Raw genomic sequence first — 26620 nt, 5'->3', positions numbered from 1 at the left:
ATAGCTTTTGACTGTACATTTATGTCAATGGAACCGGATCAACTGACTTTTATCAATTCAGACCGAGATTTGACCGCAAAATGCAGTTGTCACAAACAACAAAACATCAACTTGACATCATCAGTTTATTGAAACAATCCTAGCTGGATGTCAAAAGGAAAAACCAACATTATTCAAATCTATAAAATCTATATATTATCCATATGAATTAATTAGACGCCAGCCTGTCGCATGCGTTCTATCTAAGAACCCTGAAAAAAAAAAAAAATACTTCGCTCCGTAAATACTACGTACCAGAGCCGAAAGACTATATTCCGATTGTTAGGAAATATCTGTTACAGTAACGACGCATAAGAGATTTACATGTACATGTATTTGATTTTGTTATTTGGCTACAGTGATAAATTATGAACAAACATTTTTATCATTAAAGAAATAGATACAATAAATAAGTTAATTAAATGCTTATCAGACGCTACAACGGGGAATGGGACGGGATGATACGCAATACTAATTACTATACAGGAAGTACAATCTAATTTGAATTTAAACTAAAACTACTGTGTCTATAACATTTACACCACACGTGGATTCTCTGAAACAGAACACTTGGAGCCCATATATTCATAAATTACACACTCGTCAAATATAAAACTCAATTATTGCAAGTCTTGTGAATAAATACGTTTATAAAAAAAAAAAAACAGAAAGAAGAGAGGGAGACAAAAAAGAAATAAACTGAAGTTTAAGAATGTCACTGAAGGGCTGATTACGTTGCAATGGAGAAGGGGGAGCCGGGAACTTCCTCATCCCCGAACCTGATACACAGGGTGTGTTCCCCGGCCTCTACAACCTTGTAAGATACGGTATACTGGGTTGGGTTGTTCTTCTTGACCATCAACTCGGGCTCCGGGAGCCCGTTAGGTGCCACCATACCAACACATAGCATAGCGTGTCCTGAAAGGCAAAATTGTATTTCTTTTAATCTTTTTCGTCAACTTTGCTGTTGTTTGGTTTGGTTTTTTTTTTCTTGTTTCTTGAGAATAGGAATCATCTCTCAAATTCGACGAAGGATTATTTAAAATAACTCGCACGCATTCAAATTTAATTTTCGCTGAGCGAAGCAAAACCATTGTACAAATGTTTAAGAATACAATGTATTTATCAAAAAAAAAACCCTACGATGTTCCGTTTCAGTTTCCTTATTTCAGCTGTGTGTGCTTTTTTGCATTTTACCTGTGAATATCTGGTAATATTTACCTGCGTCTTTCACATCGATGGTGAAGGTCTGCGTCTGGTTACATCTGGCTTTCTTCAGACCAGGCCCTCTGACGTTCACTTTGCTGGCGTCCCCGCGGAAGCGTCTCAGAGACTTAGCTCCCGGTCTCTTTTCCACAGTCTCGACAACCATTGAGGTTGTTTCGTTTAGAGGTGAAGGTTTCCTTCCAGATCCTGGCAAAAAACATCATTGAAAGGCATTAATACAGAGAAGATAAACATATCAAAACAACAGTAAAACGTGTTTCAATACTAATATGTATTTGACTTATTAACGAAATTTTCATTTAAGCAACAATTTTAAAAAAGGGAGGTAATTCACACAGGGAAAATAATTCATTTCTGGATCGGTAAAAAGGACAACGATTCTAACTATCAAATGGCGAGGAGAAAAAATAACAAAATCGTCTGGAGACTAAAACATTTAACATCTTTAAAGAGTGAATTGCCATCATATTCATCTTAAAGTTTCAATGCTTAAAAAATTTACGTTGTTTTTTTTTTACATCTATAAGATTTGGTATCAATTGCAGTAGCAATCGATAATTTTAATTTTATTTTCAGCATATTTACCAAACTTTAAAAAAAAAACTTCATATGTATTTAGTTTTTCTTTTGAATTACATTATTTATTAATGGAAATTACTATTGATCATTGATTATTCTGACAAACACTCGCTATTAAGCAGTAATAAACATGATAGATTTCAATCCGGCGTCGGTTACAAGATATCCTGCCGTCTGCTTGCATGCATCAAACGCAGAAGAGAGATTACATAATGTTCAAGAAGCTGTTAATTTCACAAGTTCTAAAATTTACAACAGCTTTTTTGATTGAAATCTATCTTCAATGCATCTAACATTACAAAGTCGAAGCTTGGAGGCTGTGGTATTTCTATATACCTGAACCGCCACGAGCTGTATATAAAAGATAAAGCCAAATTATTATTAAAACCTATGAGCTCTAATGCAAGCGATATATATTTTGTAATTAAATGCCTTCCAGTTGCCAAACTCAAAACATCTTGTTAACTACTACCCATGAATCCTTCTTTAAATAGAGATATAAAAAAGAAAAAAAAAGTATAATGAAAATAACAGATAAACCAAGGAAGATTATAAGTATCCATATACAAAATAAAAAAATATATAGAGTAAAATTAAGAAGGCAAACGAGAATAATAGTATATAAAATGTAACAGTTATGGTAATTATTTGGGATTATAGAAGAAAGAAAAGATAAAGATTTAATAAATATGGTTATCACAAACTTAAGGCATTCGCTTTGTTCAAATATTTGACGTACGTACCAGTGACCTCCGATTGGTATGGACTGCCGGCAATGTTGATGTTACCATATTTGACGGTAATGAGGTATTTGCCTGGGGCGAAGGCCGTGTAGCTGAATTCGTAGCCCTCGTCAACCTCGCGACAACTGAGGGCACACTTGGAGGGACCTTCGATGAACACGGCCAAGAAGCTGGATCCAGCTCCTGCAGTTCTCACCACAAACTTGTTCTTTATGCCTGGTACAAAAAATCAAAAACAGAAGATATAGAAAAAAATTCATGTCAGCAGACTTAATAATATCAAGTGATAGTTATCAAACAGGCACGTAGCATCGTTTATTTTTAAGGAGAGTGCCAGACAAAAAGCGGTGGGGGCAATTGGTCTGTATGTTTAATTCACAATAAATAAATATGAAAATTGTTTTCGGTGGGAGTGCTATGTTCCCCCTCCTCTGCTGCTACGTGCTTGTCACACTTTGCCAAAAACAATTGGAGGGCTTTTATTGGTTTTATACCGCATGATCCTCTTTCTAAGCCATCTCCATGAGCAAGCACCATGGCAGGGTCAGCTGCCATGGATCCAACCATAATGGCGAATGGACTGTCTGGGATATGATGATCATTCAGCTTGATGTCCAAGTAATGGACTCCGTTCTCCTTTGGAATAAAACGGAGACCATAGAGTCCATCGTCCATTTCTTGTACGAAGCAGTCTTCGTGACTACCAGAAGGTGTGCGCACGCAGGCGTTCAGAGTTCCTTTGGCGCCATTGTAGGATACCGTGAAAGTACTAGCTTTGTCGACCTACAGTGAAATTTATATATACAATGTACTTTTAGTATATAGTAAAATACGGCCACAGCAAAGCGCCATGGATGAGCGATTTTGATTTGTTTAAACGTAATTCCTAATTTTGGGATGAGGCAAACGAAACTGTAAGCTTGAATAACATATGTGAGGTGCCATTTTAGTTCTGCCTTTTAGTGATTTCAAATCCTTGAATATGTGAATGTCTGAAAAAAGCCAGGCTATACCTGCAGACCCCTGTCTTTGAGGGAGTGAACAGTGACGTTACGTGCCACACCGCTGTCTGGAGAGATGTGGACCCTGAAGGGGGAGCCAGGGATGTGAGCATCATTGAACTTGATGTGGATGTCATACATTCCTGCAAAGGATAAGCATTTCTTGATTTGTTTAAAACGCGACTTTTTATTGGCTACTTCGCTAATTTCTTTAAGTTAGATAGCACATTTTTTTTATTCTTTAGAAACAGAGATCTGATAGAACGCCTTACCCGCCACCTTGACTTTGTAGCTGACACCGAGGAAGCCGTGGGGCCTTTCCTCGAGCTTGATGAGGGCATCGGAGGGACCCTCTACAGCAACGCTCAGTTCACCTGCACCAGCCTCACGGGTGTAGATATTGAAGACATCTACAAAACGAGAACAGGGCTTGAGAAAGGGGTGTGCGAATATAACATTTGATTAAAACTGTAAATCTGTTATTTCGTTAATTATTCGGATTAAAAAAAAAATAAATTCAATGAACACACAAGAAATAGGGACACATCATCACCACACACAGAAATCTAGTTTGACAGGAAAAAAAACCCCAAACATGTAAAATTATTTCATAAGTGAATTCAATGGCATGCGTTGAAAGAGGGTCTTTTTGGGTTTAAAAAAACACCTGGAGCTACCACACTGTGCCAAGGGGGGGGGGGGGGTAAATTCAAGAGTGGGGAGGGGTAGGTTCTTTGTTTGTAAAGGATAAAATGGTCGATCACACTAAAAGCTGTGAAATTCAGTGGATATATAAAAAAAAACCCAGAAATTACATCGTTTACGTATGAGAAATAGCACAATCGATGAAAGGATATAATATTTTTGTTCTGGAAAATATAGAAACTGTTAAGTTTTGTTTGAAAAAAAAAATGTTAAAAGTTATTTAAACCTAATATTTAGTATTGAAAAGACATATTATGAATTTAAGAATGCATTGTTCTATATAGTTAGAAAAAGACTCTAGAATGGAATTTGTGTAATAAGTGTTATCTCCACAGACTTTGAGTAATGCTGTGAATATTTAGGTGACCTTTTATGAAAGGATATTTTCCTAATCAAATTACAATTTGTCTTTTAATGCTTTGAACATTAAATTAAAATCACATTATAACTTTCATAATCACAGAGCTCTGTTTTCAACAGCATCATATTGGTCTATTTGAAAATGTTTTTATGTTACTTTGATCGTACTGAATAGGAATTCTGCGCTATGCATGTATATTTCGACAAGAAACGGCGATTTAAATCGGTGGTCTTTAATTTACTTTTTACAAATGAATGACCATGAATGTTCCAGAAATCATTTAGATGAATCACAACAACCAAAAACTATCATCGTCAAAGAGTTCTATATACAGACTTTCACTACGGGTTAACAATTCAATTTGTTGTCATTTCTTCTTGTATCAAATCAAATTTAAATGGAAAGTTGAATTAATTGTTTATCATCATTGAATTGTTAACCACCAATCACAATCAATGATATATATGTACATATTTTCAAACACCATCACTCCTCATACTTATCCGTTATACGCTGAAAAAGACACAAGCAGTGACCAATCAAATTAAAGCGTGCTCGAGTGCGTTTCGAGAAAGTTTCAGATTAAAGCTCGGGGATTGTAAATCTGTTTGGGTTTTGAAATATACAGATATTAGACAAATTGTTAATTATTGTGTTGTTCTTCTGATAAAAGGTTTTTTCTGATAAAAGGTCATGCAAAGTTGTTTTAAGTAATAGGGTTTTTTCAATCGTGACCTCATAAAAGTGCGCCACACATGTTAAAAGGTACTTGTGTTCAATAAATTGTGTAAAAAATATATTAACGCATGCGCAAGTAAGGCATTTTAAAACTAACATTTGAAGGATTTGGAATATATCTGAGAAATACACGAATATATGCGATCCTTCTTCAAAAAAGCTTGATTATCTTCGATAAAATCATTAATATAAGTCTAAGATTAAAGTTTCTCTGCAAATTTTAAAAGATAAATTTACAATTGTTTGAAAATCTTTCAAAATATTTCGCATTTTTTTTTTTAGTTTTCATTTGTTGATATTGAAAATTTAGATTTTATTTAAAATGTGCATTATAAGGTTGACTTCTACAGACACATTGAGTTAAATTCCACTTACTACTGAAGCCAACTTCTCCTTTCTCAACTCCAGGACCTCCAACCTGTACTTTGTGAGTACCTCCCGACGACAGCTGACCGACGGAATATACAAATGGACTGCCTATAATTCAATGAAAAAAAAAACAATGTCATTTTTCCCTCAAAAGGGGTTGCATGCATATTCCATGGATAATTATTGTCCCCAGACACATGTAAATAAAAGGCAAACAAACAAATTGCTCTTGCATCATTCTATGCTTAAATATACAAATTTTAGAAATTCTCCCAATTAATTCCTTGAAATTCAAAAGTATACGTTACATCAAATATGCAAACTGTGTGTCAGGCTGCTGTACCTGAAATATGGAGACCCTTGTGTTTAATGCTGAGGGTGTGAGTTCCCTCCATCTGTGGGGTGAACATCATTCTGTAGTGGAAGTCCTCCTCGTCCATGATCTCACACAGCTCTGTGGAGCCGTCGGGGTCTGTTACCGAGGCCTCCATATCAAATGGATTAGTTCCTGAAAAAAGAGCAGTGAAATGTCCCCATTTATCCTCTACTTTTATTACTAGTACATCAAAACAAATAAATGGTAAAACAATCAGAATTTAACTATGTAAGTTTTTTTTATTTATTTATTTTTTTGGGGTGGGGACAGTTATGGTGTTAACAAATTAATTGTAACTAAGTTCGAGCCCCAAATCTTGACATTTATTCCTTACATTCTCATTATTACCGAATTATCAGTAATATGTTCCTATTTTTTCTTGATCGAAAATTGTTCTGGTTTAATTGTATGTTTCATTGTACAAGTCCAAACCCCAACGGTGCAACTATTGAATCACTGAATCACTGGTGTTTTGTTTTGGTTTTGGGGGGAATTATTTGTTCAAACCCGCTTATCTCATGCAAGCTTCTACATGTAAATGCTGTACATGTATATTGTATAGTAACCTGGAATCTGAAGATAGAATTCACAGTTCTGGTTCTTTTTAACGGGCTCGGCCTGCTCCATGGTCTTTGTAACAGTCTCTCTGATTCGCCCAGAAGGTTCACCCTCCACTTGCAGCAAGAATGGACTTCCTGAAAGATTTAAACATAAATATTCAAACAATGATCATAGACAAACATCCGACCCGTATTGCTTGTCTTTGAATTTTTATGATTGTATAACCAAATAAATACCTAGCCAAGCTTCACTTAAACTGTTACTTTAGCTACAATTTACAACTACTCCTATACAGTTGCAATCAGCATGACTAGTAGTACAACTTACATGTACCATCTACGCACGCTGTCTATGAAATCTCCCATAGCACATTTTATCTCCTATTTTTGCGTTTACTATCAATTACAAATATTATTCCTATTCTACATCCGCGTAAAACTGCGAGAATCACACCTCGCATATTTAAAAATCTCGCGATTTATTTTTTTTTTCGGACGGATGAACTAAATGAAACAATGATAACATTTCAGCGTTCTCGATTTCATATTCTCGCGATTTAATGCAAAACAGTTAAATCACGGAATTAAGTTCTCGCGAAAAATAAAGCATCATAAATATTACGTGTTCAGATATTTAAAAACATTTTAAACTCAACTACATTTAACCCTCTAAATTGCGAAGGTTTGTCCAATTATGTTACCTGGCAGGTGATCATCAGCAAATCGCAAGTTCAAGATGTAGATGCCGGGTTCATGTGGACTGTATGAAATCTTATACTTTCTGTTTTCATAGTGTTTGCATTCAATCTCCGAGCGATGTGGTCCTTCAATGACGACACTCAAGCCGCCATATCCTGTGCAAGTGAAAGTTTCATAGCAATGAGTGAAAAAAGGGTAATTAAAATCCAACCAAAAGCTGAAATTACATACATAAAATAAAATATTCTCGCTACATGTTTTACTGAAATTTCATTGATTATTGTATCGAAGCGCCGGTGATTTTTTTGTTTTACCTGCGTCGCTGCAGTCCAATTCCAGAATGTTAGGTTCGTTGGCCTTGGCCTTTGTTGTGGGACCTGAGACCTTGACCTTTGAAGCATGAGCAAGCTCTTTGTCGCCAACTTTGATATGAAAAGGACTGCCCTTGATGGGTTTCTCATCGCGGGAAATGTGAATAGCGTAATCTCCAGTGGATTTTGGAGCAAATGAGCCAACACCTGGAAAATATAGATTTGATTGGTTTCACGGCAAATACCAATATTAGCGTTCATTATTTGTACATTGCACGCGTTCATCACTGTCATATTGTCTTAAATGCGATCCTATAATTAAATTCTAATACAGTTATTAATTTAGGTAAGTATATTTATATTTTACTGCTAATGACGAAGTTGATGAATTTTCAGGTTGAAATACATGTACGACATAAATAAATAAGACGTTTTTCTGGGGAAAAAAATTAAATATTTATTTTTTTAAAAATCTTACAGAGATGTCCCTCAGAATCCTTTTTCAAAAGACAAGGCTCAATAGCACCAGACGGCAGTTTGACGGACGCCACCAAATCCACGACATTGGTTTCCAAAACTTTAAGAGAGTATTCACTGCTGTTGCCAAGGGATAGCTGGGAGCGTTTTCTTCCTTCACCTGTTTGTGAAACAAAAAAATCTTAATGCTTTTTAAAGAAAGTTTTTTCCTCCTATTCTACTCATTTAACAAAGTTTTTGACATATCGGGTTTTTTTTAATGATTTGAAAACTGATCCTCCGTTAACGCGGCTACACCGTAGCAGTTAATTTATGGCGTACTTTAAGTGTATTTGGATGATTTATATCGAACTAGATATGACTGTCTGGCAGACGAAAGAAATTTCAAAACCATATGCTATTTGATATCATCACCTTCAGCTAAAAAAAAACTTCAGTCTCCACAAAAACTTCATCTCGCAATTTACCAAAATAACTTCGCAAAATAGGGTTAATGCCTTAAATTAACACATATTAACAGTCATAAATATAGGAACTAGCAGAATCAGGAAATTCCTATCATTCTTTTTTACAGTTATTTTTTTTCTCTTTTAGCTCCGATGTTTTGTTGCATAACATCCAAGGCAATACAGATGAGAATGGAGATTGTACCTTGAGTGATAACCCTTTGGATTCTAGTAGCTGGCTGCAAGGAAACCCTGGATCAGTGTAAGTTACTATCATGCATTTCGCCTCAATGTCTGTACACAGTGATAAAGCGACCACTTTTCTTTATTGCATGCTTGACTGATCAATTAGCGTGTTAGTGAAACAACAGCCAGAATGGAGCGCAGAGGAGGGTTATGCAGATGTAGAGAAAATATGCAGCTTTTGCAGGTTTTTCTATCTTTCGGCGATGAATGAAGCGATAGAATTCGTTTCTCCTCCTGTTCAGCTTCTTTTTTTTCTGTCGAAGATCACAAACAATTGTTTCATTCTATGTATGTAAATCTATGTTATTCCGGAGATAAAACTTTAGTTTCAATTTATGTTGCGGAATTATTTTCATAACCGATAACAAGATTTACAAATGCTTACAAATACTTCATCTGTTATCAATAAAAAAAATTGAAAAGTTCTCCAAAATTTTTCGCGAATTGATATTGCATGGACATTTGATTTACATGTACAGTGAGTTGCGTGAAACACAAATGCCGCGTCTTTCGCCTGCAATGCGCACAGTGTTAAGTAACTTTACTAAAAGTTGTAAACTTAGCAATGCAACACGTACATGTTAAAATGTATTTAAGTAATTACCTTTTTTATAGCACGTATGCATTTGCACAACAAAAAATAAGCGGAATGCTTACTATATATAGATAAATACCGTAAGATACAGTGCAATACCATAGTACTGGTATACAATAAACTTGTATCTTAAAACAGAAATGAAGCTAAGAACAAAATACATTAAAAAACAAAATAACGCTACAATGCTACATAGAACACCTTCAGTATGAAAAGGTTTTCAAATGCATTAGCTTGAATTAGTAAAAGTGAACATGTATGACAGCGATGTACAATATGATTTACACGATATATGCATAAAATAAAAATGACACCTATTTTACTTGATTCCAAGAGATCTACATTAATACAAAGATGTTGTTTTTTTGGTTTTTTTTGCAGCGACTAATTAATACACTAGACTACAGCAATGTTTGAAGACTTACCGGATGGCATACCATTGTCATGAACTATACAGTAAAAGACATAGATGTATAATGCATAATGAGATGGCATAAAACTCTCTATAACCTGTTGAAAAAGTTTTTGGTTTCTTCCTTGGCCGATATAGTTACGTGATTCTATAGAGATTTGATGAATTTTCGGCTTTGAAATGATCTCTCTGCATTCCTTTTTTTTTAAAGAGGAAGGGTGCAAAGAAGCCATTGGTAGGCAATTCAGCAGAAAATTATGATTGGAGGGATTTTAAAAATATCAAAATACATATTTGAATAATGAATACCTTATATATAATAATTTGATTTAAAGCAGTGGATGGGTACTAGGGGGGATTACACACAACAAAATCACAACATCACCATTCCTGCCATAGACTCGTCTGTGCTTTTTTATATGTGTTAATTTGTGCAATGGACCAGATACATTTCGTATGCTAGTATATAGCCATTTGATCTAGAAACACTATTCTGTGGCATATTAAATATATCCACTAGAATGTTTACCTACATTGATAATAATCCAGATTGCAATTCCTTTTTCAAATATGTCATGCTTGATTTTAAAAAATGTCAACTGATGCACAATAATTACATATTAATCAAATTTATTACATAAATGATACAAAAGATCTTGCTGTCTAAAACATAAATATCAATACGTTTCCTTAAACACATCACCCTACAAGATGAAATAACGGATATTAGTATTATTGGCTGAGGCAATGCGCTGTTGCAGCGGAACCGGAAGTTAGAGGATTTTATGGAGAAGCTAAATACCTGAAACTTTGGAGACGAAGGGGGATCCTTTCATTTCCTTTCCGTTGTACTTGACGATGATATTGTAGATACCAGGGGTCATTGGGAGGAAGGAAATGTCGCATTTGTCTCCATGGTCTTTCCTTGTGAGGTCGGTCTTAGTTGGGCCATCTACCTTCACGTCCAGTTTACCTGCGAATCGAAGGTAAAAATCAAAAGATTTCTACTAAGTATATCGTTTTAAAACATGGCAAAACACGAAATGATACATTATATATATTTGTTATCTTAGTGGGCCAATGAAGTCCGAAAATAATGTCTAATGGATATACAGCCAATATAAATATTCAATTTGGTTTGGTGTACTTTGAATGTACAGGTATATATAATTTCCTTCAGAACATCATTTGTGAAATATACAATTACACATACAATTATTAGCTGTTTTGGCAGATAAATTTAAACAATTAAATTTCACGTGACTGTACCTCATGACTCAAGATGTTATCATTTTTTTTTTCAAACTTTGCCAAGTTTTCGGAAAGAAGGGCAATGCCAATTTCAACGTAAAATGAAGAACACGATTGCAATTGCTCTTGCACTTTTTGGCTTAAAATTATTCTATTCAAATGTTTAGGCGAAAGAAATGTTTGACCTCTTCATTAGTGTCGCCTGACACTTGAATTTACTCATACACTTAACCCATTTCTGCTGCATGGAGATTGTCTTTAAAATGTTTATTTACCGCCTTGTATGTATTTGTCTTTATGCACTTCTAAGTGAAGTTGTTTGTCGAAACTACGGAATGAGCCAAAAATCTTCGTGGGTGTTTTTCATCTCTATGACAAAAAAACATATTGCTCTAATTGAAATCACTCAGGGATTCTCCAAAAACTTTGTTTCTTTAGTTTTGATATAGATGATTTCTAATTTTTTATGTCATCGTAATTAAGCGTGCAATCTTTTGTATGAGCAGCCTCAGATTTTACCAGTACGGGTAATTGGCCTGTACTTTCTGACGTTTATGCCCACGTGACATCTATTTTGCTTGGTGCTCTTCTTTGCACGAGAAGTTAGGGCGTTTTAAAGGTTGTTTGATTTTGGGTGATTAAATTGACGTACAATTATTTGAGCTAAGTGGTTTCGGCTTTGGTCTGTTTTTGTTGTTTTGTTTTAGTATTCTGAAATGACAAGTAACAAGATATACCGAAAAATACATGTAGTACAATAGAACCGAAATATGCCGTTCAATGAGCAGTCAACCTAAGAAAAAACATATTGTTTGCCAACTGTTATAATATGCAGCTAGCGTTTAGTACCATAATTCATAATCGGTATGTGTGTCACTATCTGCTTTAACCAGATACTATACATGCTACTGAAATGGAATGTCAATAGAGTACGCGATGCTTAAGTAATAGATTCTATATAACCGAACACATGATAATGTTCGCGTTACCAACCAATACTACACCGGTTGCTGATGAGCCCACTCCCGAGAGGAAGATATTAGTACTCAAAGTGAAACCTGGAAGGTGGTCCTTAGAGTTCATTAGTCTAGCGGTCATTAATGTGAAGGGGCGCTGAGGCTATTAACTCACTCCAAGACAAGTGTTGATGAGCGGTTAACGTGATCTGCTTTTCATTACGAAAATAAATGCGTATTTTTCTGGTTTCCGGAAGATCTGACAGCCATATTTTCAAAAATGTGTATTTCATGATTTTCATTCTTTCGAGCTTTTGAATAAATAGAACATTCTGAACATGGAAGCCAGATAATATATAGATATTCATAAGATTTCAATAAAAAGAGTTTTATGAATATGATTTTTGGTCAGCATCATATATAGGTATTGTATTGTTCGAATATCAATTTGGCAATAGCAGTATGGGCATTATTTGAACAGGAAGGGGCTTGGTCGACTTACTGAGACTGCCCTGTTTGGCGGTGACGGTGAAACTGACCATCTGGCCGCTCATTCCTCCCACCAGACCGGCGCCGAAAGCTGTGACATAGCTGCCATCAATGTTGTCAACCATACAGGAAAATGGACTACCTGGAGAAGAAAAATATATCTTCTTAAAAATCATACTTAATTCTAATTTCATAGCTCCCTCTCCTCCACATACACATTTTAAAATTACAAGAGCCTTCGAATATATATTGTCTTATTTGTTTTGGATTTGAAAATTGACATCGCATTGTTTTGAAATTCTAAAGCTATTTTGTGCAAATTTATGGATAAAAACTGAATTAATCCGTTTTTAGTGTAATGTGATCAGCAGATATCTAAACCCAAATGTTTTTGGACTAAATGCCAATCAACTGTTTGTGTTCAGAAGAGTCTTGCAATTGGTGCCTAAATTTACACCACATTTGCATAGTATATACAAGTACATTGGAACATAAAACACCAAAAAAATATGTGTCATTTTCTTTCTAGATTTTTGGCACAAACTAGCAAGCGATCCGCAAAATACAGGTCCCTGTCTATATCTATCTTGCGCAAATGCTTGTTCACTCGTTTCCATTGTTGCAACGCAGAGAGGTTATTCGTTTGAGTAAATAGTAAGAAAATGTCAAAAACCCTCCCAAAATAGAACGTGTGTGTTCTGTAGAATTATCACCACAGAGAGGAACAGCGAGAAACAATTTGCACGCATTATGAAGCAAGCATGATGTTTATTCCAAGAGTGTTTTGCAGATATACTTGTTTATTAGGATTGAGAAGGTTTCATAAAACGAATTTTTAATGTACAGTCGTGAAATGTATATGCGTGTGTTTAGAGAGGGGGAGGAAAAGAGGGAGGGAGACAGAGACAAAGACAGACACAGACAGACAAAGAGGGAGAAAGAGAGATCTGATGCCAAAGTGTGATGCATGGTCGTCAAAAAAGCCAATGTTTTGTTGAAGCGCTTCTCCAATATTGACGATTAGCATTGGCAGATCCAGGGTTTGTCGAAAGGGGGCCAAAATGGCCAGGGGTCTTGGGTCGCCTTGTGGGTCCAGCTCCCAGGGTCTGGTGGATTTTTTAAAAGAACTTTTTGGCTTATTATAGCTTTACTTGACATAACGAAAACTGATTTTCTGTGGATCTACTGACATTTTTTTTAAATTTTGATTACAAAAGGGGGGCTCGGGCTCCCTGGGCCTCCTCTAGATCCGCCAGTGATTAGTCTTCCCCAGTGTTCACCTTGATAGCAATCTGTGTTGTGTAGCTGTTCACCAAACTCTCCCGATGCCAAAGCGTACACACTGAATGCTTTTCTCTTTTTTTTCATTCGAGTGTTCCAACATTAATCATTGGGTATCCGAATGTCAGACTTTTTTTCTAACCAATCTTGGTCATAAAAGACGTATGATTTGTAACAGGGAAAATTAGATCCCTTTTCATCCTATAGTACGATGATTTATTTGTCTTTGATGCTTACTGAATGTCTTGTAGTAAAAGCGAAGTAATTCACCGGCTTAAGAATAATATATTTGTGTTCTACAGGTATTTATATAAACTATCCATAGAATGGATCTTGATTCGTAAATAATGATAAAAGTGCAAAAGTCTATAGTTACCAAAATTCTTTTCATCAACACAAATATTATTCTTTATGTCAGTATAAACCCAGCGGTAAATACAATATTCACCGTGTTTATAATACAACACTGTTTTATTACGACAATATAGTTTTAACATTCATTGATGTTAAGTAAACAGATTATAAAGGGCTTTTGTTTTAGCTGATGCACCAGTTTGTGCCTCACTGAAGACAAACTATGATTCCTTTGTAAACAAATCCATATGGCAGGATTCCATTATGACAACCTCGATCAAAGACAGGGGGAAACGGAGCCTTTATCAGCAGTTTATTGCAGAACGCACATTCCAATTATGCCATGTTAATTTCCAGTCAACCCTACCCCCACCCCATCCCACCTCCACCCTAGCCCTGTCTCTTCGGATTAATTTGCGTCTGTGGGTTTTTTTTAATTAATTCTAGATCCTATACTCTGCTTTATGTAGGGTTTTTTCTTATTATGAATAAGATAACAATTCATTTTCTAAAATTGTATACATCTATCAGCGTTCGTTGTTTACTTGAATGTCGATGTACAATTACCACTTTGTGGCACCAGTTCCATTTGAAAAATAGCAGGGTTTCCTTGTTTTTTCGATAAGACTTTGCTTCTCGGATCGTTGGCATATCTCTCGATTCATAAAATCATAAAATCAGTAACGCGTTTGAATCACCAAGAATGTAAATAAAGACACTTCGGGAGGAATGCTTATGGCACCGCGTCATAACTTAAAACATTCAAAGATAAATGATTATTTTTTAACGCAAGAGCGAGAGTTGACCGATGATGAACAGCAATATCACATTAACGCATACGATTATGAATGCGATTATCGCATGAAGCGCTGCAGTAGATGTGTAGTAGTAGAATTTAATCTAAGATTTAACACACAAATCTACCGTGTCAAATTAAAAACACGAGGAAAAATATAAAACAGTTTTATATTATCAAAGTAATCAAATTCAATTACATCGCAACTCTTTACTCTGTGTCTTCTGTTTTTGTAAAAGGGCAACAACTCTTACTAAGGCTAATTATGTGCATTTAAAAATGGTAAGAGATAGCATAAACATAAAAACTGAGGACTGGACGAATGTATTCATTGATGTAGCCAAATGTCTACAGTGCTGTAAATAAATAATGAATTGATGTATATGTATTATATATATATTTTTTAAAATAAATGTATCTCACGAGAGAGAGAGAGAGAGAGAGAGAGAGAGAGAGAGAGAGAGAGAGATGGTCAACAGTTGCTACTGATGTGTCAAAAAATTGAGCAGGCTCTTTTTATCGTAGTGATAATTCATTTTCCAGGGGAGGTGATTTCCAGTAGCAGATATCAATCTTACGAATGTTTCGCACAGTCAAGTTGGAGGCATTCCGCATCAAGAGTGTCTACGTCGCCGTGTAAGATAGTAAACAGTTCTGTCGAATTCAGTGCGTGCAAACGTATATTTTGAACAAAATGTGTTCCTGGTTGCAAATCCCGTTTATTTACACCCTCTTTGACCCGAGACCAGAACGAATCGACTTATCAACAGAAATATAATGATAGAAAGCGAGAACATCTTGAAATGTCTTACACACAGCACAATAAAAAAAAATAAAGAACAGAGGAAGAATTACTCTAAAGGCTATCAAATCAGATTAAAACTGTAGGATACGAGATATGCTTTCCATCACCATTGATATCATTACTGTCTTTTTTTTCAATAGTGAAATAAATGTTAGATTTATATTGTAAAAGATCGTCTAATATCTCGAAATCCAAATGTTACAAGGTTTAATGAAACAGCATATGTTCTATCGATATAACTTGCAGTATTGCTTGCCTTGCCTTAAGACATCTCGATCAGTTAACCAAAATATATTATCATTGGCTTTGTGCTTTGTTATCTACCAGGATCCATTAGGTCAACGAGCGAACAATACGGTAATATACTGACACTTAACGTGGGTATCATAGCATTGCATATTATTATTGTTAATTAATTGTCTGGAAGAATGCAAAAAACCTTCTTCCTAATGTCTTTTTTCTCACCTTCCACAGCGCACCCTTCATAGCACATCTGGACTTCATGTCGTCCGCTTTTGTTTGGGTGGTATTGGACACAGATGGACCCGTCGGTGTTATCCTTGATTTCCGGTCCCAAACCATCAGCATCCGGAGCAGGCATTTTGTACTGTAGGGAAAGAAACACACACTGTCAGGAGAATATAATAACAATTCAAGCGGACAAACGTTATGTCTAGTACCCTTACTTAGAGACAAAACAAGCAGAGCTAAGTGATCTTTTGGCATCAGCACTTTTCAACGTAATTCATTGTGGTGTTAGTAAGCACGCGGCGGTTCGCATCCGGATTCTTTTAACCCGAACCATGTGTGGTTCCTGCTATTTACTAGACCGTTGGTGAGGACACGTTTCGATGATTACTCTTAAGGTTACCTACCTGTTGTCGAACTCATCTAGCTGTTGATATGTAAACAAAACCTTGTCGATAACCAGAAAAAAGAGATCCAAGAACATGGTATAATTAGACAAAGAAGTATTTTTTTATATCTTATTATCATATTGATAACACAACAAGTTACCGAACCTAGATAGCTGTTGTTTCATATCATCAACACGGTGTTAACCAAGCTCGACAACAACCAATTAGGATGAGTTTTTGCAGGTTATATCGAAAGAAAAAAAGCAGTGGAAATATTTTTTCGCTGTTGGTAAATGACCAGAAGTTGATTGGGTGGTCCCACAGAAAAAATCCGAACATTATTTTATTTAATCAAATGTTTACAATATGAAACTAATGTTGAGATTTTCAAATATGGTATTGGGGTCTTCTATTTCAAGGCTTCAAAAGAGTACACGCGCCTGTCAATGGAAACTGCTGCGAAGACACTTCAGATCGTGCAATTTTTAATGCCAATCCACGTGAACTCAGCAGCTTAATAGTTATTAAAGTTATAATTGCTTAACTTGCTCCTTCATTCAAAATAAAAGATAAGAAAGCATGTTGCATAACCCAACCAAGTGCCCGAATACGCCTACACTTCATATGCATGTATTATAGAAAGGATTTCGCAGCGTTTTTCTTTGATGGGCAAGGCATATAATTGATTTGACGTTATACATGGGGCTGTATTCACAGAACAAGGAAAGGCGCAGTGTTGTGGCAGAAAGATAAAATTCTCCCCAGAAGAAATCCTTTTTATGGTCGTGTCGATCGGGTGTGCATGCCACTTCCGCACTGACTAAAGTTACGAATAACAAAAACAAAACAAAAAGTATTTCGTGGGCTGTTTTCAAAATAATGCCAAAAGCTATTTTTGAAAGTTTTATTTTTCTCCCTTCTTTCTTTGAAGCTTCTTAACGTCTGGTTGAGAGAGAAGAATTTAATGTTATCGGACAATTCTGATGCTGCCTCTTTTAAATCTTCCACAGAGAAAGTTTATAATATCTACAATCCTTTTTTTTTTTTTTACTAAAGACTGAAAACTGGGTTGGGCTTTAGTTTTAAAATTATCCAGATCAGCTCGCAAATATGCCAAAATTGGGGGAAATACTTTGGTTTGACATCTTGATTGCGTCAAAAACATTTTTCTTCAACGGAACTTGATTCTCTAAATCATGAACGTCTAAAGCGACCTGTACTTCACGTGCCAATGTAAGTCAATTTCAGCACCTGCTGAGCAAAGTTAACTTCCCGAGAGATAAGGGAAGGCCGTTCATTCTTTTCAAGCCTCTGTTGTGAATGCACTGAGTGTTCAAAATATACTGGTCAGTTTACATTGAGATAAACTATTGACGGTATCGATAATGACTAATTATTCACATTAACAAATCGCATCTCTCCTCGCACGAAATCGTGCACTAAACACTACTCACGTATAAGTTGTAAATCAGCGAGCAAATACCGCACGGTTTCAGGATCAAACGGTTGTTGTTTAAATGTTAAATGCATATATTGCAGAGACGTGCAGCAAGATACTCCAGTACGATACAAAAAATAAATAAATGATATTAGATTAGAGGACCAATAACGTCCGACATTCCAGATAGGGGTGTGTCGTCTGCATCGCAACATTCTTATAATATAGTTTCTAGAGATTTTTTGCAAAATACCAAATAATCAGTGTCGACTTTTTTGAAATATTCTTTACAGGGCGACATACATTTGCTCCCAGTAAGAATTTATTTGTAGAAAGCCATTACAAGATTGTTGGGTCGTGTATTTATACATTCGGTATAAATGTAGTATAAAACATGTTTAAAATTTACTGAAAAGTGGTAAACATGTAAAACATATCATTCCCTAAAAATTGAACAAACTCAAACATTGAAAGACTCTGATTAATATGACAACCACGCGAGCCTATGGCAAACTCTTTAAGTCAAACATACATTCCTTCTTCTTATAGGTTAAAGTATCAAGTTATTTTAAAAACTTTTTTTGTATATATAATTATAATAATTTAAAAGGTTTACTGTCAAGCATGTACTTACAATTTGGAATGTTACAGCACGTAAACCTTCGAAATAGTATTTGCTGTCAAAACTAGCTAGATGGGCCTTTATATTATAAACGATAGCGATCAGTTGGGCGCGTCTCTGGGTATAAACTGCAGGAGTTCCCTCGTTCCCTCTATATCCCCCCTTGATTCATAAACCACCACAGTAATCCAATCAAATGCTCCATATTGCTCCTCTTAAAGGATTATAGACTCCCTACGATCTACCTGACCATTTCCGATTCGGTCCGAAAACATATGTGAACATACAACTATCATATTGTTTGGGTTTTTTTTAAGAATTCAAAAATCTGCTTACCTCTTTCTTTTCCTCCGCGATCAGAAATTAAGAATAAAAAGTATATGGAATTATTGCTTCCCCAGAAATAGAGATATATGACTGCTATAACCGGCGGGCACACACTGGTATACACTACTTGGACCTTTTCGGAGGCACAACTAGTACAATTGCACGTGTCAATTGCAATAGACGTGCAATATAGTTTAGTATGTGTATTCTGTCTAGGATGATTCCGCGAGAGCAGTGCACACGGGATGTTGCTTTCCTTCTCTCTCTCGTATAGGTTGCTATGGTAACTTTTTGAAAAGATTCTTTTGTAAATGTATATTCACATTTACAGATGCGGTGTATTATCTCGGGGAGCCCACGTCTTCTTAATCAAAACTAAAGCAAAAAGCACGTAATTCTTTTTAGAGTATCTCACCTAGTGTGTAATGAAATTTATCTCTTACGAGTAATAATTTTGATTGTGTGTTGGGAAATAGAGTCATAACACTCCAACATTATAGTGCTATAAAACTAGAGAGATCATCGCACGAACGAAATCCGATATCGTAGCGTATACTATAAAACTGATCTTTTCGTGCCTTTGTTTTAGAAAACAAAGTTTACAGAAACCGAGTTCATTTCTTAACAGATTGGAAGCGATTAAACACACACATCTTTGTTTTAATACCCGAACGTGCTTGCGTCACGACACCGCCTTGGTTCGGCCATTAAAATTGATCGTTAAACGTCGATTAGAGAAGTACATTTTTAAAGATACAGATCAATGTAGGTTACATGACTTAATATAATAATTACAAAAGTTTATTGAGTGTCTCATGCTGGTATATAGCTTTTGAAATCCTTGGCCATGGCTCCAATATCTATTTCTAGAGCGGAATTCCTTCCCTGATACCGAGACACGCGCATACGACATAACCATTTCCACTACAAGACATTAAGTCAACTGCAGATGGGAAGGCACCTAATCAGAAATGATTGATGAAACGAAGCACGCATGCACCTTACAAGTACTTTCAATTAAAAGACGAATAAAAACTATTGTGTGGTGTTTGTCTGAGACGAGGGCTGGGCCAATTGCGATACATTTCTCCATGGCATTAAATCGACATCAAACTAAATTCTTTCAGAAGATAGTGAATTTTAAAGACTATTTGACGGGCATGAAAGAACAGAAACAACGTAGAAGAAACAACAAATTAATTTCAAGACTCCATGAAGACTGAAAAAAAACCCCAACTGTGTTATCCTTCAACTTGGAATGTTTCAAACTAATCACCATACATGTATCTATTGTAACTGTCTAGTTTGACAAACAATATAGTACATTCATAGCACACACACGATATAAAATAAAGCGACATGTTTCATGTCATTAAAAGATTTAATAGGTTTTTTTAAGGAAAGCAATTTTGATTCAATGCACGCGTTGTGGTGACTCGAGACATCAAACAAGCACAGGTGTATTCGATTTACTCGCTGTGCGATACTTGCAATACTGTGCGAGGCATTGTTTGAATAGTCGGCTCAAGGAAGTGTTTGGGCATTGGATCACTAATCCGTCTCGGCGCGACCACCAGGAGAAGCCAGCATCGTAAGTAATAGGGAAGGGATTCACAGATGATTTGTGGCCTTCAGTCTGCGCTGAAAGCTGTCCGTCGAAAGTAATTGTGTTGCTAAGTTGAGCAGAGTACATTTACAGCCAGTCGTATAAAGCTGTGCGTGTTTGAACGAAGCAAAGGGAGACCCGTTTGTCTTTATTTTCTTGAAAATTAATTTCTAGCTCCTTTGTATTTCTTGCCCCGCCCATCCGCGTATATACTTGTAGTTGCGTTGAGTTTTTCTCTTTAGAAGTCATGATTGCTTGCTTTTGCCTCAAAATACATCATTTTGACTTGCATTATTATACATATACCATAAAATATTATTGATTTCAATCTATTGATAATAGATGATAGCATGTATGTACATATCGATTGAAATTTAAACTTTGTAAGACAATGTCAATAAAGTGCATGTACACATGTATATAAATGTAAAGTAAAGGTTGTTGAAAAGTTTAATATCGCAGCATTTAGCAAATATCTTGTAAATTAGAAAAACAAGTCAAAGCCGGTAAATATGTTCTTTTCTTTAATCTTTAATTTAAGAAATAATTCGGTTAGAAATGATAAAATTATAATTCAGACCTTGAAACGCACTACTACACCAAGAAAGCGTATGGAAGCGTGTAAATTTTTGTACCGCGAGAGAAGCGTATAGTGTCATGCATAAAGCGTACAGTACAGCACAAGAGGTGTATTGTAAAGAGCAAGAAACGTATTGGGCCGAAGTCACAATATTTATATACAAATATATCAGAGTATGGGCACTGGGTGAAAAAATAATGAATCTCATATATGTATCCCATACATAATTATAAATACCGAACCATTTAGGAAGGCATCGTGTGGATTTCAACACATGTCAGAATTCAATGATAACTATTGCAATTGGAGCATAAGTAAATTAAAATTCAAAAATATATAAACGAAACGCATATTTTTATATCAAAAGCAGAATAAAAATACGGACTGAGAATAATAATACTGCATAAGTACATGTATATATAATTTTTGATGGAAATTTCAATTGATTGGATAAATTTATTATGGTCAATAATAGAACTCGAGATTTTATCATGTACATGTTCCTTTGTTTTCATTACTGTGCAAAGTCACGTACATCTCCATGGACTCGAACTGCGTGATACATGTTTTATTTTGTGAACGAAATTTCACATTATTTCTGACAAATCTTTCATCCTTTATATCCGTGGCTTGCGACAATGTTACAGGTTCTCTACTTATCTCGTTCCTAAATTGAATGTATACATGAAACCAAAACGTAATAGATAAAGAAAAATGTTTAAATTCTAAACCTAAAATATTTTTTTTTCTTTACTAAATAAGATAATTATTATGGTCAAAACATATCCAAAATCTTACGGGAGCTCTAATGGTAATTTGATATCCAGTCTCCTTAAATGTAGTTTTAAACAGAGCAATGCAAGCAGCCACCATTCGGTTAATAGCTTTGTCTGATTAATACAATCACAAACTAAATAAAGATATCTTTTTTTTCAATCAATATTTGTTAAATTTTTATCAGAACATTTTATCCGTGTATTATATTATTTGTTACAAAACTGTTTAATATATGAAATATTCCAAGCAAGTTTCATGTAAAAAAAAAAAAAAAGAAAAAGATAAAGAAATTGCCCATTGAATGACATTTGATTAAATTACAATGATTTTATATTGCCATAGTGATAATCATAATCATAAAAAATATTGTTTAGATTATGCACAAAAACTATATCTCACCTGCGTATGTGAACAATATTGGTAAATATTAGCCATTATCGAGGGTTTTTTTTTGTAAGCACTCCTTGAACAAAATCTTATCAAAGACAAAGGCAGGTTTTAAGGTGTTTCGCTTTTTATGTTTGAGTTGCAGTAAGGAACATTTCACACCACCCCCAAACCACAGGACCATGACAACCATTATCTTGTCCCTGGTGCAATTTACATGCATTTTATGCAAAGCATCCTATATTTATTGTCCAATAAATAAGTGATATAAAGCTACAGAATCTATTTGCAGCTGCATGGGTGCAGCAAACTTTGAGCATATCGTTGGCTTCAGATAAACTCTTGTCCTACTGCGCATGACAGGAATAAGATCACAATAAAATATTGGTTTCAAAGACATTGACAGACATTAATATGGACAAGGATATAAAGCAAACAAAACAAAACACCATGGTCGACTCATATAAAAATGCACTGTTTCTTTGTGTGATGCAGAACCCATGATGTTTAACAGTTATACAGGAGTAGATCGTTTCCGCATAGTTACCAAATACATAGTATGCGTGTATATTGAGGATATATCAAGGAAATGGAGTAAGAAAACAAGAAGATGGCATTAATATTCGGTGACATTGACATGCGCCACAGAATGTTGTCCTACATTTTATGATGGAAGTCATCTCTTCATGCACAATTACATACATGTTGGAAGTGAAGCGCAAGCAATTTGCTGAGTCTGCTTTTTATTCGATAACCTGGATCGTAGCCATGTAAAAAGTCATTCAACTCTCTCCAATGTAGTTTATGCAACGGTGTTCAATGCAGTCGCCTACAGATGATTGATATTGCAATGTAATTTGCCTAATGATTGAAATTGAAATTCCAGCATAATTTTGAAGTTATTTGGACTAGGTTTTGATTGATTTGCTTATTTCCCAATATTTTGATAAATTGTATAGGAAGATTTCAATCACAGCGAGAATATTTTATGTCGGGTCCATTGGAATTTAACTGAAAGTTTTTAACATGATTAAAACCATTTCAACAGCAGCTTGGAGTTTGGGTAGTTAGTCAAACAGCATTGCTGGCCACTCAGCCATAGTTCTTTGAAATCAACAAGTCAGATTTGTTTGGCTTTTAAACTAAGGCTATACGCAATCTGTGCATAATTCATATTTTCAAACTGTTTTGACTCAAGAGCCCTGCCGAAAGTCCAATGTCTGTTAAAATGGCTCTATTTATATATCTATGTATTAGATTTGCAACTGGAACCTATATTTTACACATACCAATACAATGATAATTTGTTAATTTTGTTGCATGGTACACTACAGATGACACGATATATCATGCGAGGTATAAATTACGCACAAAATTGCAAAGTAAGTAGGGTTTTTATGGTGAAACGTATTAAAGTATCTACGATATGAACAGCAATTCTCCCAAAATCAAACAAGGCTTCTTTTGATTTGCCTTGCAGGATATAACACATGGAAGTGACCTGTCAATCTCAGCAGCCTGTCGGGGCTAATAGGGTCAAACCGAAAACTGTGCATAAATCACAAGATAATGTCATTAACTGTATACTCGAACAAGTTCTTCGGGAGATACCGTCTGTGATATTGCTGCTGCGAAACAAATGTTTCGTGCTTATGCTTGACCAGAAGAAGTAGAATTCCACACATGTTACTTTGCTTCAAATCTCACTAAAGACACTCAAAAATGTATCTCCAATTTGATTGTAATACAGTAGTTGCTATCTTGATAAATGCATAAAATTATTGGTTGATAGATTAAACCGGACTGTGGGATGACGTAGATAACGATGCCTCAAAGGATGAGCAATACGGTTAAGTAGTAAAGAAGCAAGAGCAATTCTTGTTGTCTTCTGGTATGACTTTATCAAGACATGCATCTAACTTAATAGGCATTTTCGTCAGCCGTAACGAAGCGCGCTATAGCGAGTTGTGTCTTTGCAGTTACGCAGAAATACATAATGACAAAAAGTTAGAGACATGTATTCTTATTTTGCACTAACAAAGTGTTTGTTTTGAGCAGCAACACCAAACGCTCTTCGCGTTATTTGTATTTACCCATCACCTAAGAAAGGGGATATATTTTATTTCAAAATAATATTTAACGTTAGGTGCGTGGGGCTCTAGATCTGCTGCAGTTTCGTTCAGTGGCAATGGAGATTTTTTTTTTAACAAATTCTAAATAAGTTATCTTATCCGTGCAGCTTTGCATAATGTTTTCAAGGACGAAATTGTTTAATAATGACGTCATGAACTCTCCCTTTTCCGAAATTTTATTTATGTATAATTATGCAGTTCATTATTCTTCAGTTCAACGTGTTTCAAAAGAAGGTTGCTGTTTCGAAAAAAAGCTAATCATATCCACATGTTGGAAAAATGGATAGAATGCACCAATGCATCAATTAGACCTGCTCCATAAAAATGTATTTTTCTTTCAAATTCAGTTCCTATTTGAGATTTTAAGATTTCTGCTCTGTCATATGCCACAATCACGAAAAACTTACTTTTTCAACATCACTTTTTAAATTAATTTTTTTCCACTCTGAAATCTTGACGAAATCTTGAAGCACGAAATAACTTTCTATAATCAAAATTTATTTTAAAAACGAAAACACACATCACATATATTGTACGATGTTGCTGAATATAGTTTATTCTACAATATCTGTTAGTTGTTAATGCTCAAAATTGACAAAAAATATAACATGTTAAACGCAAAATAAAAATAAATTTTCTCTTACCGTTTTCTTGTAGTAGTCAATGGCGGAGCTTGGAAGCTGATTCCACGGCCAAGGCTTTGACATGATCGTAGGTAGATTAAAGTCTAGTATATAAGTCAAGATATATATGAAAATGTTCCCTCGTTGATCCAGAGAACTGAAAAAATTACTGTCCGAGCTCTTACAAGGAAGAAAAGTGTGAAAGCTGGCAGATATCCCAGAATTCCCCTCTCGAATACGATATCCGTTATATTTTCAGTAATGAGTGTCCTCGAAAATCATAACTCATTGCATATGTTCCGACAGTCTTTTTTTAATTTTCAGGGTTTACAAAAAACTCACTCTCGTCGAGTATATTGGGATGATATACATAAACAAAGCTAATTAAGATGAGTTTATTGCATTTAAATAAGAAGAGCGGTATTTCGATGAACGTTGTTTGACCTCGCACGGCTAATTGTTTGCGACGGCTGCAGGATTATGCTGTCACATCAATGATGAGCGCGGAGGAGGTGGCAGCTTCCGGTACCCTTATCAGTCGCGATCCTCCCCAAAAAATCGGGCAATGAGTAAGAGGAGCAGAGCAAACTATTTGTTTTGGTAAAGCATCTTGCGACTTAACCAGAGCACACTTTTTGTCGATAGTTCAATTTTACCAAAAGCTTCCTGAAAATTTCATTACTTTTAAATTCTTCACGGTACTTATCTTTCGAATTTTTGCGCTATCCAACTTTTATAGCTGGCATTTATAGACACCATCTGGGTCGTATAGAGACTTTATGAAATAAGAGGAATTAAAAAGAGTTTGCAAAACAATGGCCAGTTTTATTTTGTAACGTTCATTTGTTATTTTGATTGACAGGAAACATATCAAAAGCCTCATAAAGTTCAATTATGATTGACAGGAAAATTGCGATATCAGTACTAAAAATCCTGATTACCAGAACAACAAATAGAAGAGATCTTTTAAAGACATTTTTCCTGATTCTACGTCTATGACTAACACAAATACAATGCATGCACGAGAAAACACCTGCATTTTCGCTACAAATTAACTTACCAATAATTATGCATATGAAAAGTTTCCAAACTTCATAGCTAACAATTTTAAAAACTACAATGTAGATAGCACTGAATAAGAGATATTAATGTCATGGGCGGATCTAGAGAGGGGGGTCAGGGGGTACAGACACCCCCTCCCGCAAAATTGAATTTTTCAAAAATTAATTACATTATAGAATTACCAAAAATATGCTTCGAACCACCCCCCGACAAACTCAAAAAATCGTCATATCCCCCCCCCACCGGAAAAATTTTCTTGATCCGCGCATGGATGTTCTTGTTGTACTTGGTCAACGTACTTTTTTTTGGGGGGGGGGGGTGAATTTTCGTGTTGTTTTTTTAAACTGAAATCAGGAAAAGAAACACGATAAAGAGGTCAAGTAGAATGAAATG

The 26620-nt window shown here is 35.3% G+C and overlaps 1 protein-coding gene across 9 annotated transcripts; it reads right to left on the bottom strand.

The window, feature by feature from the left end:
• Positions 1-111: 111 nt before the first annotated feature.
• LOC105327831 (filamin-A) lies at positions 112-25608 on the bottom strand. 9 transcript variants are annotated; one of them, XM_011428476.4, is made up of 18 exons: positions 25187-25608; positions 16282-16423; positions 12594-12722; positions 10687-10857; positions 9898-9921; positions 8187-8345; positions 7712-7915; positions 7400-7552; positions 6705-6833; positions 6106-6270; positions 5769-5870; positions 3862-3999; positions 3602-3732; positions 3083-3371; positions 2589-2804; positions 2182-2196; positions 1261-1452; positions 112-957 (listed from the first exon to the last, which is right to left on the bottom strand). In XM_011428476.4, exons 1-18 carry the CDS (start codon positions 25247-25249, stop codon positions 770-772), a joined length of 2610 nt encoding a protein of 869 aa, XP_011426778.3. In that variant the 5' UTR covers positions 25250-25608; the 3' UTR covers positions 112-769. The 9 variants fall into 9 exon arrangements, with proteins under 9 accessions (XP_011426778.3, XP_065921706.1, XP_011426822.3 ...); XM_066065634.1 differs by having other exon boundaries at positions 5772-5870; XM_011428520.4 differs by lacking the exon at positions 25187-25608 and adding an exon at positions 22423-22473.
• Positions 25609-26620: the final 1012 nt, after the last annotated feature.

The sequence above is a fragment of the Magallana gigas genome, chromosome 7, assembly GCF_963853765.1.
Source record: "Magallana gigas chromosome 7, xbMagGiga1.1, whole genome shotgun sequence".
NCBI classification, from domain to species: Eukaryota; Metazoa; Mollusca; class Bivalvia; order Ostreida; family Ostreidae; genus Magallana; species Magallana gigas.
This window is presented reverse-complemented; position numbering and strand designations above follow the sequence as displayed.

Coding starts and splice junctions, on each gene's coding strand:
- LOC105327831 (XM_011428476.4), bottom strand. CDS start 25,249: ATGTCAAAGCCTTGGCCGTGGAATCAGCTTCCAAGCTCCGCCATTGAC. Junction 6,834..7,399: donor TGCTGATGATCACCTGCCAG/GTAACATAATTG, acceptor TAAATCTTTCAG/GAAGTCCATTCTTGCTGCAA. Junction 958..1,260: donor CATCGATGTGAAAGACGCAG/GTAAATATTACC, acceptor TTTGCCTTTCAG/GACACGCTATGCTATGTGTT.